The sequence below is a fragment of the Chiloscyllium plagiosum genome, chromosome 9 (assembly GCF_004010195.1).
Source record: "Chiloscyllium plagiosum isolate BGI_BamShark_2017 chromosome 9, ASM401019v2, whole genome shotgun sequence".
Taxonomy (NCBI): domain Eukaryota; kingdom Metazoa; phylum Chordata; class Chondrichthyes; order Orectolobiformes; family Hemiscylliidae; genus Chiloscyllium; species Chiloscyllium plagiosum.
This window is the reverse complement of record NC_057718.1, coordinates 70763269-70782090: the sequence shown is the minus strand read 5'-3', so window position 1 is coordinate 70782090 and position 18822 is coordinate 70763269. Positions and strand designations below refer to the sequence as shown.

Below are 18822 nucleotides of genomic sequence, written 5' to 3'. Positions count from 1 at the left end.
CACCTCTCACCTTGAAAGCGTGACCTCTCATTATTGAATCTTTCAACCTGGGAAAAAGCTTATCTCTATATACCTTATCTATACCCTTCATGATTTTGTAGACCTCAATCAGGTCCCCCCTCACCTTTTTTCTAATGAAAACAAACCTAACCTACTCAACATCTCTTCATATCTAGCACCTTCTTTACTCAGAGAGTAGTAAGGGTATGGAATGCTTTGCCTGCAATGGTAGTAGATTCGCCAAGTTTAAGTGCATTTAAATCATCATTGGACAGGCACATGGATGTACATGGAATAGTGTAGGTGGGATGGGCTTCAGATTAGTATGACAGGGCAGCACAACATTGAGGGCTGAAGGGCCTGTACTGCGCTGTAATGTTCTATGTTCTATGTTCACCTTTCATACCAGGCAACATCCTTGTAAACCTCTCTGCACCCTCTCCAAAGCATCCACATCCTTTTGGTAATATGGCAACCAGAACCGTACACAGTATTCTAAATGCGGCCTAACCAACGTCATGTACAATTTTAGCATGACCTGCCAGCTCTTATACTCAGTACCCTGTCTGATGAAAGCAAGTATACCATATGCCTTCTTGACCACTTTATCCACCTGTGCAGCAACTTTCAGGGTACAATGGACCTGAACTCCCAGATCTCTCTGCTCATCAACTTTTCCCAAGGCTCTTCCATTTACTGTATAATTTCCTCAAGAATTAGACTTCCCAAAATGCATCACCTCACATTTGCCTGGATGGTGATCAAAGTATGGTTGAATTTAGAATACAGATGGAGAGTGTGAAGGTAAAGTCCAATACCAGAGTCCTGTGCTTAAACAAAGGAGACTAGAATAGGATGAGGGAGGACATGGCTAAAGTAGACTGGAAACAAAGAGTTTATGGTGGGACAGTTGACGAGCAGTGGAGGACTTTTAAAGCAATTTTTCAAAGTGCTCAGCCAAAGTATATACAGAGGAACCTCGATTATCTGAATACCAATTATCTGAAAATTGGATTATCCAAAGGAGATCTTGAGGGCCCGATAGAAACATTACATCAAAGACGTGTTTCTAACAGTGATCGCGTCTTTTGTTTACAGTGATTAAATAGGCACCGTCTCCAAATGACTGACCTCCCACCCTCTCTCTCTCCCCACAGTTTCCCTGGAGTTCTACAGATGTGTGTACCCTAACCTCCCCCCCCCCCCCCCCCCCCCCCCCCCCCCCCCCCCCCCCCCCCCCCCCCCCCCCCCCGGGCAGAGTGTGGGGCGGTGTTGGACGGGGGCGGGGCGGTATTGGACGGGGACGGGAGGGGGCGGAGTTGGATGGGGTTGGGTGGCGGAGGGCAGTGTAGATATGGCGTGCCTCGATTTCGAAAAGGCTTTTGCCAAGGTGCTGCACAAGAGGTTGCTGCATAAAATAAATATGCATGGCTTTACAGGTACAGTGTTAGCATGGATAATGGATTCGTTAACTAACAGGAAACAGAGAGTGGGGATAATATCTGGTTGGCAATCAGTAACTAGTGGTGTGCCTCAGGGATCAGTGTCAGGACCACAATTATTCACAAGTTACATAAATTATTTGGAGTTGGGGACCACATGTAGTATGTCTAAGTTTGCAGATGACACAAAGATGAATAGCAGACCAAAGTGTGCAGAGGACTGTGAAACTTTCCAGAGGAACATAGATACGTTAAGTGAGTGGGCAAAGGTCTGGCAGATGGAATACAATGTTCATAAATGCGAAGTCATCTGTTTTGATTGGAGTAACAGTAAAAAGGACTATGACTTGAATAGTAAAATGTTGCAGGATGCTGCTATGCAGAGGGACCTGAGAGTCCTTGTGCATGAATCACAGAAGGTTGGTCTGCAGGTAATTAGGAAGACAAATGGAATTTTGGCCTTCATTGCTAAACGGGTTAAGTTTAAAAGTAGGGAAGTTATGTTGCAGCTGTGTATGGAGCTAGTGAGGCCACACCTGGAGTACTGCATGTGGTTTTGGTCTCCTTACTTGAAAAAGGATGCACTGGCACTAGAGGGGGTGCAAAGGAGGATCACGAGGTTAATTCGGGATTTGAGGGAGTTAGCTTATGAGGAGAAAATGAGCAGACTGGGATGATATTCATTGGAACTTAGAAGAACGAGGGAGGAATTTATAGAAACATATAAAATTATGAAAGGAATAGATAAGATTGATGTAGAGAGGATGTTTCCACTGGCAGATGAAACTAGGACAAGAGGGCATAACCTCAAAATTAGGGCAAGCAGATTTAAAACTGAATTGAGAAGGAACTTCTTCACCCAGTGGGTTGTGAATCTATGGAATTCCCTGCTCAGTGGAGTAGTTCACACTAATTCAGTAAATGTTTTTAAAGCTAAGATAGATGTTTTCTTAACAATGAAGTAATTAAGGTTGATAGTGAGAGACTGGGTAAGAGGAACTGAGGTCACAAAAAGATCAGCTATAATCGTATTGAATAGTAGAGCAGGCTTGAAAGGCCAGATGGCTTACTCCTGCTCCTAGTTCTTATGTTCTTATGCCCCTCTGCCTTCCAAATGCATGTAGGTCCTGTCTCACAGGATCCCCTCCAACAACTTACCCACTACTGATGTAAGGCTCACCTGTCTGTAGTTCCTTGCAAAGATTTTCCTTGCAGCCTTTCTTAAATAATGACACAACATTTAACCACCCTCCAGTCTTCTGACACCTCACCCATGGCTGTCAATGATACAAATGTTTTTGTTAGAAGCCCAGCAATTTATTCCCTAACTTCCCACAAATATCTGGTACACCCTTGATCAGGTCTCGGAATTTACCCACCTTTATGCATTTTAAGACCTCCAGCACCTCTGCTTCTTTAATAAGGAGTCTTTTCAAGACATCATGTTTTATTTCCATGAGTTCCTTAGCTTCCATGTCTTTCTCCATGATAAATACTGATGAAAAATATTCACTTAAGAACTGACCCATCTCCTGTGGCTCTATATATAGATGACCTTGTTGATGTTTAAGGAGCTCTAATCTCTCCCTTGTTATTCTTTTGCCCTTAATATACTTGTAGAATCTCTTTGGATTCTCCTTTACCTTATCTGCCAAAGCTTTCTCACGTCCCCTTTTTGCCCTCCTGATTTCCCTCTTAATTATTCTTCCAGACTTTATCCCAGCTGCTTATATCTGACATAAGTCTCCTCCTTTTTCTCGACCAGATCCTCAATATCTCACGTGTTCCCTACTCCTGCCAGCACTGCTCTTCACAGTAGCAGGAACATGTTGGCCCTGAACTTTTGTTATTTTAGTTTCAAAAGTCTCCCCCTTGCCAGATGTCTCTTTACCTGTGAACAGTCTCTTTGAAGTTCCTGTCTATTAACTCTTTGAAGTTCCTGTCTAGTACCATCAAAATTGACCTTGCTCCACTTTTGGGAAAGGTGAGTCACTGATTTAAAACTTTAAAAGCTTACCTAGAGCATCAGAGCCTCCATTTCAGTTGCCAGCATCAGGAAGAGTGGGAGCTTGGACCAGGGGCCTGTCAGGAAAGGTGGCAGCAGCACCTCAGAGAGCAGAGGTTTTTGGGAAAGGTAGACTTTTTTTTCCCCTTGGCTATGTAAGTGAGTGTTTTCTAAAGCTGAGATCCTAACCTTGTACGGCATCCCACCCATCCACCTCCTCTAACCTTATACACCAGGAACACATCAGGTAAGCGTCTCTTCTTTTTTTTTAACTTTCTGATAAGGGAACTAGCAGAGGTGACAATGCAGGGAGAGGAATGTTCCTCCTGCATAATGGTGAAGTACACCATTAGTGTCCCATCCAAGTACATCTGAAGGAAGTGCACCCAACATTTGCTCCTCGAAGACTGCGTTAGGGAACTGGAGCGGGGGTTGGATGAACTTTGGATCATTCGGGAGGCAGAGTCTGTGACAGATAAGAATTACAGGGAAGTAGTTACTACTAGGCATGAAACAAGCTAGGTAACTGTTAGAAGGGGGAAAGAGTAAGTGCAGGGATCCCCTGTGGTAGTTCCCCTGAAAAACAAATATGCCATTTTGGATACCGTTGGAGGGGATGATTTAGATTAGATTAGATTAGATTACATTACATTACAGTGTGGAAACAGACCCTTTGGCCCAACAGGTCCACACTGACCCGCCGAAGCGCAACGCACCCATACCCCTACATTTACCCCTTACCTAACACTACGGGCAAATTAGCATGGCCAATTCACCTGACCTGCACATCTTTGGACTGTGGGAGGAAACCGGAGCACCCGGAGGAAACCCACGCAGACACGGGGAGAATGTGCAAGCTCCACACAGTCAGTCACCTGAGGCGGGAATTGAACCTGGGTCTCCGGCGCTGTGAGGCAGCAGTGCTAACCACTGTGCCACCGTGCCGCCCACGTGCCACCGTGCCGCCCACGAGGGGCATGCACTGTAGTGCAGGTCTCTGGCACAGAGTCTGTCCCTGTTAGACAGAAGGGAAGGAGGGAAAGGAGGAGGGTGTTTGTCATTGGGGACTCAATAGTTAGAGGGTCAGATAGAAGGTTTGTTGGGAGCGAAAGAGACTCACGGTTGGTGTGTTGCCTCCCAGGTTCCAGGGACCGTGATGTCTTGGATCATGTCTTTGGGATCCTGAAGGGAGAGGGTGACCAGCCCCAAGTCGTGGTCCATAGATATCAAAGACATAGATAGAAAGGGGGATAGGGATGTAAGGCAGGATTTCAGGGAGCTAGGGTGGAAGTTAAGAATGAGAACAAACAGAGTTGTTATCTCTGGGTTGTTACCCAAGCCATGTGATAGCGAGGCAAAGAACAGGAAGAAATATCAGCTGAACATGTGGCTGCAGGGATGGTGCAGGAGGGAGGGTTTCAGATTTATGGATAATTGGGGCTCATTCTGGGGAAGGTGGGACCTCTACAACAGGACGGTCTTCACTTGAACCAGAGGGGTACTAATATCCTGGGTGGGAAATTTGCTATTCGGGTGGGTTTAAACTAGCTCAACAGGTGGATGGGATCCTGTGTTGTATTCCAGTACACAGGAGAATGAGAGTAGGGAGGAAATGGACAGGATTTCACGGTCACAGGAGTGTGCTGGCAGACAGTAAGCTGGTTTGAAGTGTGTCTATTTCAATGCCAGGAGTATCAGGAATAAGGTATGTGAGCTTACAATATTGAGCTGGGACTTCAATATTGTAGCCATTACTGAGGAATGGATAGATCAAGATCAGGAATGGATGTTGCAGCTTCCAGGGATTAGATCTTTCATTAAGATCAGGGAAGGTGGTGAAAGAGGAGGAGGTGTGGCTTTGTTAGTCAAGGACGGTATAACGGTGGCTGCAAGAACTTTTGATGAAGGCTTGTCTACTGAGGTGGTATGGGCTAAGGTTAGAAACAGGAGAGGAGAGGTCACACTGCTGGGAGTTTTTTAAAGGCCTCTGCAAAGTTCCAGGAATGTGGATGAGAGGATTGGCAAATTGATTCTGGGCAGGAGTGAAAGGAACAGGGTGGTCATTATGGGGACTTTAACTTCCCCAATATTGACTGGAAATGCTATAACTCTGGTACGTCGGATGGACCAGTTTTTGTCCAACTTGTGCAGGAGGGTTTCCTGACACAGTATGTCAAAGGGCCAACAAGAGGGGAGGCCACACTGGATCTGGTACTTGGTAATAAACCAGGCCAAGTGTTTGATTTAGTGAGAGGTGAGCACTTTGGAGAGAGTGACCATAATTTGGTTACATTTAGTTTCTCAAAAGAAAGGGACAGGTACATGCCACAGGGCAAGAGTTATAGATGGAGGAAGGAGAATTATAATGCGATTAGGCAAGACTTAGGAGGCAGAGAATGGGGCAGCAAAATGGAGGGGATGGAGACAATTGAAATGTGGAGCTGGTTTTAAGGAACAGATATTGTGTATCTTTGATAGGTATGTCCCTGCCAGGCAGGGAGGAAGTGATAAAGTAATGGAACCGTGGTTTACTAAAGAAATTCTATCTGTTGTTAAGCAGAAGAGGGAGGCTTATTGACATTGAAGCGAGATGGTTCAGATGAGGCGATGGAGAGTTACAGAGCAGCTAGGAAGGATATAAAGAGAGAGTTAGAAGAGCAAGGAGGGGTCATGAGCAGTCTTTAGCAGGTGGAATAAAAGAGAACCTTAAAGCTTTCTATGGATATGTGAAGAATAAAAGGATGATGAGGGTAGAAATGGGGCCTGTCAAAGACAGAAGTGGGACCCTGTAGAGATCGGAGAGATGCTAAATGAATTTTTCTCATCTGTTTTCACTCCGAGAAAGGAGAATATTGTACAGGAGAAGACTGACATATGGGCTATTAGACTTGAAAGGATTGAGATTAGTAAAGAGGAGGTGTTATCAATTCTAGAAGGTGTGAAAGTAGATAAATCCCCTAGGCTGGATGGGATTTATCCGAGAATTCTCTGGGAAGCTAGGAAGGAGATGGCCGAGCCTTTGGCCTTGATCTTTAAGTTGTCATTGTCTACAAGTTTAGTACCAGAGGACTGGAGGATTGCGAATGTTGTGACTTGTTCAAGAAGGGCTGTAGAGACAACTTTGAGAAGAATAACAGGAAGGCAGAATACTGGGTCACTGGAAATATTCTTGGTAGTGTGAATAAGGACTCATGCCCGAAACGTTGATTCTCCTGCTCCTTGGATGCTGCCTGACCTGCTGCGCTTTTCCAGCAACACATTTTCAGCTATGATCTCCAGCATCTGCAGTCCTCACTTTCTCCTCGAAAATGCTAATGCGGCCTCATTTGGAGTATTGTGTGCAGTACTGCCCCATTATTGGAAGGATGTGGAAGCATTGGAAAAGGTGCAGAGGAGATTTACCAGGATGTTGCCTGGTCTGAAGTGAAGGTCTTATGAGGAAAGGCTGAGGGACCTGGGTCTGTTCCCGTTGGAGAGAAGAAGTCTAAGAGGTGATTTAATAGAGACATACAAGATGATCAGAGGATTAGATCGGGTGGACAGTGAGAGTCTTTTTTTTAGGATGATGACATCTGCTTGTACAAAGAGGCATAACTGCAAATTGAGGGGTGATAGATTTAAGACAGATGTTAGAGGCAGGTTCTTACTCAGAGTGGTAATGGTATGGAATACCCTGCCTGCCAATGTAGTTAACTCAGCCACTTTAGGGGCATTTAAACAGTCCTTGGATAAACATATGGATAATGATGGGATAGTCCAGGGTGATGGACTTAGATTAGTTCATAGGTCAGCGCAACATTGAGGGCCAAAGGGCCTGTTCTGCGCTGTATTGTTCTATGTTAAGACTGTTTTGAATAAACAGTGACAATTCAAAGTTAACTATAACTAGCCATAAGATATAAATTTACACTGGCACAATCAATGGCTATCCAGTTTTCTAATCCATTAATATCTAACGAAAGAATGGTGAGTACAAGTAAAGTATACAAAGTTCCTGTTGAGTAGTGCCGTGAAAGCATAATCTGAGATAAGACACATGTTCAATTCAATAATAGTGATTAGAGTAAACAGGCTGACATTTGCTTACTCTTTTATAAGGTCTAAAGCTACTTATGATTCAAGACAATGCTGTGTGTTTGAAGTCGGATGTTACTCGAAGAACGTTGCACTTCACTGTGTTCAAGCAAGTAATCCTGATGGAGAAGTGCAGCCCCAGAATCAATGTTTAGCTTGATGAATGACTGAAAAGAGAATAATTTTGAGTGCATCAATCTGAAAGGAAAAGGTTAAAATTGTTTAATGAAGTGATAATGGGAACGTATGAAAAAATGGGAATACAGTGGTGATAAGTTTAATAGCAAACTGTCAAGCCAAAAATGCAATGCAACATTAAGAACCTATTGAACCTACGCAGTTCAGAAAATTTTCTCTCAACCTGTTGGTCTGGGAAGCTGCCGTGATTTGCACACAAATTTGTGGCACTAAACTATCAAACAATAGTGACACTTGAAATTGGATAGACGTAAGAATGGAAATGGAGGTGGATATCAAATCCCTCAAAAATCTAGAACGTGAGAATGTGCTGGAAGTCCTTCAGCGGGATGAAAAGCTACGTAAAGCTGAAGAAGAGCGGATAAGGTGAGCAACATAAAATATTTTTAATGATCCATTCAAAGAGAAGTTTCAGTGCTACAGTGAAGGGCCTATTACTGGAATATCTAAAAGGAAGTTTAGAATTATGATGAATTTTGGAGAAAACGACATTTAGAGTCCAGATATTGATCGCAAAACAGCGTTATATGATTATATTGACCAAATAAAATACCATTGCTGTTGAAGGTGTTTCATGGGAAATATTGATCAGACTAACATCAATCAAATGGTTTAACGCCAGTGCTTTTTAGTGGTTTGGTTAATGTCTTGAAGCATTTTACAAACAATTTTGTATTTTCTGAAGTACATTCAGTGTCAAAATGAGTATAAAATAGAATATTTGGCAGCCAATTTGTACACTGCAAACACCCATAGAACCACAGAACCATAGTAATGATACAGCACAAAAGGGGACCATTCAGCCCATCTTATCCATGTTGGTCGGAAGACATTCAGAGACCCTTTCTAATCCCATCTTCCTGCCCACTGCCCTTCAATATACAGCACTTAAGGTGCCAATCCAGATACTTTTTAAAAGAGTTCACCATCAACTCAGGCAGTGAATTCCAGACACCCAACAACCTCTGCATGAAGTACTTTTGTCTCTTGTATGCTCTAATCCTTTTGCCACCTTTCTTGAATCTCTGATCACTGGTTTTTGAACTCTGCCAAGGAAAACAGGTTCCTTCTGCCTACTCTATCTCACAAATTTGTATACCTCAATCATGTCACCCCTTGGCCTTCTCGGGTCCAAGGGAAACACCTTTAATCTCTCCTCTTAGCTAAAATTCTCCTGGCAACATTCTAGTAAATCTTCTCTACACTCCCTCCAGAGCAATAATGTCCTTCCTGTAATGTAGTGACCAGAACAGTTGTGGCCTCACCAGTATTTTATATCTTTTACAATTTCATTATTATATCCCTACTTTTGTATTCTATACCTCTGCCAGTGAAAGACAACATTTCATGTGTCTTCTTTACAACCTTATCTACCTATACTGCTATCTTTAGGGACCTGTACAATTGCATGTCAAGATCTCTCACTTCACCTAACCCTCTCATATATTCCTTTTTGTTATTTGACCTCCTTAAATACATTACTTCACACTTATCACTTATCGGGGTGGCACGGTGACTCAGTGGTTAGCACTGGTGCCTCACGGCACCAGGGAACCGGGTTTGATTCCAGCCTCAGGCTGTGTGGAGTTTGCACATTCTCCCAGTGTCTGTGGAGGTTTCCTCCGGGAGTTCCGGTTTCCTTGCACAACCTAAAGATGTGCAGGTAGGTGAATTGACCATGCTAAATTGCCCATAGTGTTCAGAGATGTGCAGGTTTGATGCATTAGTCAGGGGTAAATGTAGTAATGGGGACTGGGTTTGAGTGGGATACTGTTCGGAGAGTCGGTGTGGACTTGCTGGGCCGAAGGGCCTATTTCTGTAGGGATTCTATGTTTAACTCCATCTGCCACTTTCCCATCTACTCCATCAACCCATCATTTTGGGGTTTACAGCTGTCCTCTACACAGCCAATGTTTGTGTCCCAGTTGTGCCCCCACATTCAACTCCAAATCATTAATGTATAAATCAAATGGCAAGGTCCTACTACTGAGCCCGGTGCAGCATCACTTGAAATAGCATTCCATTCGCAAGGGCAGCCATTGACTATTGTTTCCTGTTGCTAAGCCAACATTGGATCCAATTCGACACATTACCATATATCCCCAGGTTTTTACTTTTTTTAAATCAGTCTGCCATGTGGCCATGTTGTCAAATTCTGTATTAAAGTCCATGTAGGCAACAGCACTACTCTCATCGACCTTCCTTGTCACTTCATTAAAGAATTCAATCGAATTTGTAAGGCATGACCTTCCTTTAACAAAGCCATTCTGACTATCTCTGAGTAGTCCATTCCTTTCTAAGTGACTGATTGTCCGATTTCTCAGGCTTGATTCCAACAATTTGCCTACCACAGAAGTAAGATAACTGGCCTATAATTGTTTCCTTTATACCCTTCTTAAACAACGGAACCACATTTGTATTCCTGCAGTCCTTCAGCACCTCACCGATCTCTAATGAAGATTGGAGAATACTCCTCAATCATCTGCTATTTCCGCCCTGACCTCCTTCAACATCTTGGGGAACAATCCATCCCTCCCTTATGACTTATCCACTTTCAAGGTTTTGAACTCCTCTAACACGTTCTCTCTCATTTTGATTATTTTGTCCAAAATGTCACATTGCTCCTCTTGGATTACTATATCCTCATCATCACTTTGTGAATACAGAGACAAAGAAAAATAAAAGTTCCTCCCATATCCTCTGCATTTTCACAGAAGTTCCCCATCTCATCTTTGATAGGTCCCATATTTCCCTTAGCTATTCTTTTGCATTTTACATACTGGTAAACCATCTTTGGGTTTCCTTTATCTTGCTTGCTAATATTCTTTTTATTTGATTTCTGTAATTCCATTTTTAACTTGTTCCCTGTACTTTCTACACTACTCTAGGCTATTTTCAATGTTAAATCTTTTGTGACTATCATCAGCTTTCTTTTTTTGTTTAATCTTCCCCTGTATTTTTCTAGTCAACCAGCAGCGCTGAACTTGCAGCGTACACTACTCTAGGCTATTTTCAATGTTAAATCTTTTGTGACTATCATCAGCTTTCTTTTTTTGTTTAATCTTCCCCTGTATTTTTCTAGTCAACCATAATACTTGGTAGTACCATTCTTATTTTTTGAGGGATACGTATGTTTTGTGCTGCAAGGATCTCACTTTTTATTGTCTCCCACTGGTTTACCATTGATTTATCCTTTAGCAGTCCTGTCAAGTTCACCTCAGTCAAATCACTTTTGTAAAGTTTATCTTTCCCCAGTTAAAATCTTTTATTGGGGTATTCATCTCTTTTCCATATTAATACTAAATCTACCCTAATTGTGGTAATTATCCCCAATATGATCATCTACTTTCACTTTACCCGCTTGGCCACTTTCATTTTCCAAAATTAAATCCAGAATCGCATCTCCTCTCTTTGGGCTTGTCATGTATTGTTTTAAAAAAAAGCTTTTCTGGATATAACGCACAAATTTTTCACCATCAATGCCCCTTATTGTTCGAAACCCAGTTGTTATTGAAATAAAGTCTCTGATTTATTACCGCTGTCTTATTCCAACATGCAGAAATTTGTCTTCGTATTTGTTCTTCTATTTTCCTTCCATTATTTGGGGGTCTGGAGTATACTGGTAGTGTGACTACCCCTTTTTTATTCCTAAGCTGAACCCAAAAAGCTTCATTTAGCATATCATATTTTCTCACAACTGCAATTGATTCTTTAACCAATAATGCTAGACTTCCCCCTCCTTTTTTGCCACCCACTCTATCTTGCATGAAAAATCTATATTCTGAGATATTGAGCTGCCAGATTTGCCCCTCCTTTAGCCAGGTTTCTGATTTTGCAAAGTCATCATGTTGCCATGTGTCTTGTCAGTGCCCTTAGTTCATCCGACTTGTTTGTAATATTCTTTGTATTGAAATATCTCCATCAGCACACGCACGAAAGGAATTGCCTGGGAAATTGAAGATTTTTCTGGACAACTCTCTATGTCTGGAACTCTGAAAGGCTCAAATTAAATCAGAAAGGGATGTTAAAGAGGTGGAGGAGTTGCATTACAGAGAGGGAGGATGAGCAGCCACTATTTGGAGTGCTGGTCCTTCATCAGGCAAAATGACTGTCATTTGTCATGTGGAATTCTTTGGAGAGCACTTGATTAGAGTTTAGGACCAGCATGTTCCTGTGAAAGTAGAAGGATAAGAATGGCAAGATTTGGGAACCTTAGATGAGAAGAAAAATTAAGAGTTTAGTTGAAAATATAAATGAAGCAAATGTAAGGTTTACAAAACTGAAGCCAGAGGAATACAGGGATAGTAGATTAGATTACTTACAGTATGGAAACAGGCCCTTCGGCCCAACAAGCCCAAACCAATGTTCCGAACAGCAACCCAACCAGACCCATTCCACTCCACCTAACACTGCGGACAATTTAGCGTGGCCAATTCACCTAACCTGCATATCTTTGGATTGTGGGAGGAAACTGGAGCGGGTCCACGCAGACATGGGGTAATGTGCAAACTCCACACAGACAGTTGCCTGAGGCAGGAATTGAACCCGGGTCTCTAGCTCTGTGAGGCTGCAGTGGTAACCACTGTGCCACCATGCAGCCCTAGTAGGGAAGTACACAAGCAAGGAATTAAGATGGCTAAAAGGGGCCATGTCTTTGGCAGACAGAATTAAGGGAAAACCTAAGATGTTTTATGGACCTAGAGGATAGTTAGGGAAAAGATAGGTAAACTCTAGGACAAAGGAAGGAATTTGTCTGGAGTCAGAGGAAGTGGATGGGATCCTTACTGATATTTTGCATTGGTTTTTACAAAGGAGAAGGACATGTTGGGAGGGGTATGTTGATATTCGGGACTTTATCAATATAAAAAGTAAAAAAGGTGTTGGGTGATTAAAGCACATTAAGTAGATAAGTCCCCAAGACCTATAGAATCTATCCCAGAATGTGGTGGGAGGCAGGTGAGGAAATTGCCTCTGCTTTGTATGAAATCTTTGCATGAGAGGTCACATGAGAGGTACCAGAGGACTGCAGGATGGCCAATGATGTACCTTTGTTTAAAAAGGGCAACAAGAATAATCTGGGAAATTGTAAGGCATTGAGCTTTACAGCAGTGGTAAGGAAATTATTGGAGAAGATTTTGAGAGATAGGATTAACCCACATTTAGAAAACATGGACTTATTAGTAATTGGCAGCATGTGCCGGGAAGGTCATGTTACACAAACCTGATTTGAAGTTTTTGAGGAAGTGACAAAGATGAGTGATGAGAGCAGGGTGGTAGTACATATTAGGGTGGCATGGTGACACAGTGGTTAGCACTGCTGCCTCACAGCACCAGAGACCTGGGTTCAATTCCCACCTCAGGCAACTGTCTGTGTGGAGTTTGCACATTCTCCCCGTGTCTGCGTGGGTTTCCTTCCACAGTCCAAAGATGTGCAGGTTAGGTGAATTGGCCATGCTAAATTGATCGTAGTGAAGGGGTAAATGTAGGGAATGGGTCTGGTTGGTTTGCTCTTTGGAGGGTCGGTGTGAACTTGTTGGGTCGAAGGGCTTGTTTCCACACTGTAAGTAATCTAATCTATTATCTAAATGAACTTTAGCAAAGCTTTGATAGAGTCCCTCATGATAGACTAATACAAAAGATGAGGTCACATAGAATCATGGAATCCCTACAATGTGGAAGGAGGCCATTCAGCCCATTGAGTTCATACCCAACACCACCACCATCACCTTATCCCTGAACCCTGCACATTGAATGGCTAATCCACCTAGCCTGCACATCCCTGGGCACTGGGGCAATTTAACATGGCCAGTTCACCTAATCTGCAAATCTTTGGACTGTGGAAGAAAACCAGAGCACCCGAATGAAACCCACCCAGATATGGGGACACTGCCTGTGAGAAGTTTGCACAGTTACCTCAGAATCAAACCCAGGATCCTGGCACTGTGAAGCAGCAGTGCTAACCATTGAGCCACCAAACCCCCCCTCCACCCCCCATATGGGATCCATGGTGAGCTTCAAAGATAGATACAGACTTAGTTATGGCTTGGTTATAGAAGACAGAGAGTAGCGGAGGGAGGATGGTTTTCTGACTGGCGAGCTCTGACCAGTGGTGTTCTGCAGAGATCAATGCTGAGTTCCCTGTTGTCTGTAATATATATCAATGATTTGGTGGCGAATGTAATTGAGGTGATTAGAAAGTTCTTGGACAACACAAAGATTTTGGAGTTGTAGACACTAAGAGGCATTGCCAGAGGATACAGAAGGATATAGATAGGCTGGAGACTTGGGTGGAGAAGTGGCATATGGAGTTTCACCTGGACAGATATGGGCTGAGGCATTTTGGGAGATCTAATGCAGGAGGGAAGCTGATAATAAATGTCAAAACCCTTAGTAGCATCAATATGCAGAAGGATCTAGGCATATAGATCCACACTACCATAAAGCGGATAAAGATTGTACAAAGTTGGTTTGTTTCACTTGAAAATCGACTTGATAGGTGTTTACAAAATCATGTGAGGCATAGACAGAAAGCATAGTCATAGAATCCCTACAGTGTAGAAGCAGGCCATTCGTCCATTAAGTCCATATCTGCCCTCCAAAGATCATCCTACCTAGACCATCCCTATAACCCTGCATTGCCCATGGCTAATCCACCTAGCCTGTACATGGACACTATGGGAAAATTAGCATGGTCAGTCCATCTTACCTAATCTTTGGACTGTGGGAAGAAACCAGAGCACTTAGTGAAAATCCACACAGACACAGGGAGAATGTACAAACTCCACACAGACAGTTGTCCAAGAGCGGAATCAAACCCAGATCCCTGGCGCTCTGAGGCAGCAGAGCTAACCATTGAGCCACCATACCATATCAAAGTTAGAGAGATGTACAGCATGAAAACAAATCCTTCATTCTAACTTGTCCATGCCGCCCAGATATCCTGAATAAATCTAATCTAATTTGCCAGCATTTAGTCCATAGCACTCTAAACTCTTCCTATTCATGTATCCATTCAGATACCTTTTAAATGATTTAATTGTATCAGCCTCCACCAATTCCTCTGGCAGCTCATTCCACACATGCACCACTCTCTGCATGAAAAGATTGCCCCTTAGGCCCATTTTAAATCTTTCCCTTCCAACCTGAAACCTATGCCTTCTAGTTTTGGGCACCTTTACAATGGGGAAAAGACCTTTGCCATCCAGCCTATCCATTCCCCTCATTATTTTATAAACCTCTATGAGGTCACCACTCAGCTTCTGACACTCCAGGAAAAATAGCCCCTGGCTATTCAGCCTTGCCCTATAACTCAAACCCTCCAACCCTGGCAACATCCTTATAAACCTTTTCTGTACTCTTTAAAGTTTCACAACATCTTTCCTATAGTAAGGAGACTAGAATGGAACACAGTATTCCAAAAGAGACCTAACCAATGTTTTGTACAGATGCAACATGACCTCCCAATTCCTATACTCAGTGCACTAACCAATAAAGACAAGTGGTACCAATCGCCTTCTTCACCATCCTGTCTACCTGCAACTCCACTTTCAATAAACTATAAACTTGCACTCTCTTTGTTCAATAACTCTCCCTCGGATCCTAACATTAAATGTATGAATCCTGCCTTGATTTGCCTTACTACAATGCAATGGAGTTTATTTTCCCAGGGTAGAAATGCCAATTACTAGGAAACCTTGGTTTAAGTAAAAAGTGGTAAGTTTAAAGATGTGAAAGACAAATTATTTTTTTAAAATGCAGTGAATGGTAAGTACCTTGAATTAACCTCTAGAAGATGGATACAATAGCGATTTTTAAGAGGCACAGGACCTTGTGGAAGGAAAACGTTTTTATTTTGGAAAGACATAGTGTGTCAGCACAGTCTTGGTGTACTGAAAGGCCTGTTCTTATGCTGTATTCTTCTTTATTTTGTCTTTGTAAAACTGACTGCTCACTCTGTTGCTTTGACCTTTGAGAAAAGTAATGTCTGTGGTTACTTTGTGCCAATGAAAATACCACTTTTTTTTGTGCAGAAAGTTAAAGTCTGAATATCAAGAAATTTGGCGGAATGGGACAAAAATCTCTCGGCAGGCATTTAGCAACCGATCCTGTGCTCGATGTCAGACAACCCTAGGATTGGTATTTAAAGTTGGTGTGGTGTGTAGCTATTGCAGTCACAAAGTGTGCCATGAATGCTGTGTGTATAAAAAGAATAATGTGTGGAGATGCATGGTGTGTCAAGCTCACAGGTAAGAACTTCTAAAACTATGGTCATATTTTGCACTGTGTCAGCTGGATCAGCTTCCACAAATAGCCATGTTCCCTCTGTAGACTGATGGAAAGAGTGCAGTGGGAATGAAGCCACACTGTTCCTCGAGCTGCCACTCCTATATAAATAGCCAGTTGAATCACCAAAATGGTTCATTTGCCTGACTCTGCTATCTAGGACTAAAGATACTCATGCTTGGTTTGATCAATAAACAAAAAAGATTATTATAAACACACTGTTAACAAGTGGACAAATGGATTATTAGCTATTATAAAACAAATGAAATCCCCTTTAAATCCAGACCTGTACACATTAATTCACAAACAGAATATATGAAAGACGGCTCTGCTGAAATATTAGTGGGCGGCACGGTGGCACAGTGGTTAGCACTGCTGCCTCGCAGCGCCAGAGACCCGGGTTCAATTCCCGCCTTAGGCGACTGACTGTGTGGAGTTTGCATGTTCTCCCCGTGTCTGCGTGGGTTTCCTCCGGGTGCTCCGGTTTCCTCCCACAGTCCAAAGATGTACAGGTCAGGTGAATTGGCCATGCTAAGTTGTCCGTAGTGTTAGGTAAGGGGTAAATGTAGGGGTAGGGGTGGGTTACGCTTCGGCGGGTCGGTGTGGACTTGTTGGGCCGAAGGGCCTGTTTCCACACTGTAAAGTAATCTAATCTAATCTAATCTAATCTAATTATAGATAGAAAACAGAAGCACAAAAGAAGAAAATTGGTGGATCAGCAGTTGAAGTGATGAGTGTGGAATGTGGTGAATATTTCACAGTTCGTTTGGTTTTTGGCAATGACATAATTTTCCTATTGGCCACAGTGCAATAGAAAATCATCACTTCAGTGGCCAGTCAGTTGGACCTAGGTCTTTACTTGATTTAGAAATTCTTCTTTTCAGAGTTTTTAAGGTTTTTTAAAATCAGACAATAAGAAAGAGAGACAGACTTATGTAGGCTCTAGGGTTCTTGAGGTCTGAGTCTAACTTCCCTTTCTCAGGTCTATAACAAACTGCAGCATAAAAATCCCAGCAATACCAGCTTGGATCACAAATTCATAAAATCCAACTTCTCAAAATGTTACATGGCTTTGTGTAACCAAATGTGGATAACATACTTTGACCTACAAGTTGTGAAAACATATATCTGATGCATTCTCTGCAACACAGTTGTGCCCAGACTTCCTGTTTTCCCAATTTACACACAAGAAAAGTAATTGTTGCAATTGCATTAGATTGTGTTGATATTTGCTCAGATGCCATGTTGGATGTAATATAATGTCAATGATCAGAATATCATGTGACTTAACCTATAGGAATTCGACTAACCAGAGTTGGCAGTGCTGTTGGGGAATGGACTGCTTTAAGACATTCCAACTTGGGTTAGCTCCTAAAAGAGAATGATGTTACTGAGCATTTTTGCATAAACCATTTCCTTTACCTTTCCCATTTCTTCCACTTCTGGTGTCAACATAACCTTGCAAGTATTGTGATGACACGGATGGTAAATTTGTCTGTTTTTCATTCAATAGTTAAGAATCCTAAAGTTTTTTTTCAGCATTGACACAAGATTGAAGACTGAGAGAGAACGTGCACTTATATTGTATTTTGCACAGTTTGAAGACTTGCAACATAGTGCACAGCCAGTGAAGTAGTCCTGATGTGTTTTTAGTCCATTAATGGAGGGGACTACCATCTATTAACAAATTTTATCTGAGTGGTTTTGTTCTTGGACACATTATAATGTCAAAGTATTATTCTCCATGGTATTTTTTTAAAAATAGAGTAAATGTGAGTTCTGCCTACACCCTAGTGTCGGGAAAGCATCCTATTCCATGCAGGATATGTTTCCCTTCATTAATGTGAGTGCTGATAAGTAGTTACGTGGTCAGTGTGGAGTAAAGCACCAACTATACGTGTACATTGATAATAGTTTCTTACACAGATGTTCAGTTGCTGTGTTACAATGCTCTCAGAATACATGCAACTAAAACTTGATGGGAAAAGATGGTAGTAAAGCACTGCTGTAACATGCTTATGTATTTAGTTTATTGGGAATAAATTATCAGCCCTAGAATGTCTTGAGCTCATGGTGTTGGAAATAAATGGTCCATTGGCAGATTTTTAAAGAAACATTTGGATAATTTTTGGGTTGAAGAGGGTTTACCATGTAATTTTTGGGCACTGCAAAGTCCGAAGGTTGAAGTGTACAAAGTTTGTGAGAAGATTTGTAGCTTGGGTGCTCCGGTATTTGAATCCGGATTCAAACCACTACAAATGCCGAAGGAAAGATCACAGAAGCGCTTCACAGGAGGCTCCCAAGCACTGAGGATGTCACGTTGACAGGGGACGAAACGTCTGCAACACAAATTCCCAGCTCGGCGAACAGAACCACAACGTTGAAGTGTACTGTGGTTCACCTATGATTTGGAGGAGCCTGTGTTGGACTGAGGTGGACAAAGTTAAAAATCACACAACACCAGCTTATAGTCCAACAGGCTTATTTGGAGGCACTAGCTTTCGAAGCACTGCTTCTTCATCAGGTGGTTGTGGAGCAGGATCATAAGATCTTACGATCGTGATTTACAACCACCTGATAAAGAAGCAGCGCTTCGAAAGCTAGTGTCTCCAAATGCAGAGGAACCTCAATTATCCAGCATTCAATTATCCAAATATCAGATTATCTGGCAAGATTGCAAGGTCCCAGTGCTTGGCTAAACTATGTTATCCGGCATTTGATAATCCGGAATTCAAATAATCGAATGAAATACTCTCCGCAGGTGTCCTTCAGATAGAGTCATAGCGTCATTGAGATGTACAGCATGGAAACAGACCCTTC

General features: G+C 42.4%; 1 protein-coding gene across 2 annotated transcripts in view; it reads left to right on the top strand.

The window, feature by feature from the left end:
* Positions 1 to 18822, top strand: part of sytl3 (synaptotagmin-like 3) — a 149689-nt gene that overhangs the window by 23171 nt on the left and 107696 nt on the right. For both annotated transcript variants that reach the window (XR_006312555.1, XM_043696176.1), the window contains exons 2-3: positions 7546 to 8085; positions 15750 to 15965. Coding sequence is in view for 1 of the 2 variants with exons in the window: in XM_043696176.1 (XP_043552111.1) it covers positions 7976 to 8085; positions 15750 to 15965 (326 nt within the window). In the remaining variant the exon portion in view is untranslated. The remainder of the gene's footprint in view (positions 1 to 7545; positions 8086 to 15749; positions 15966 to 18822) is intronic.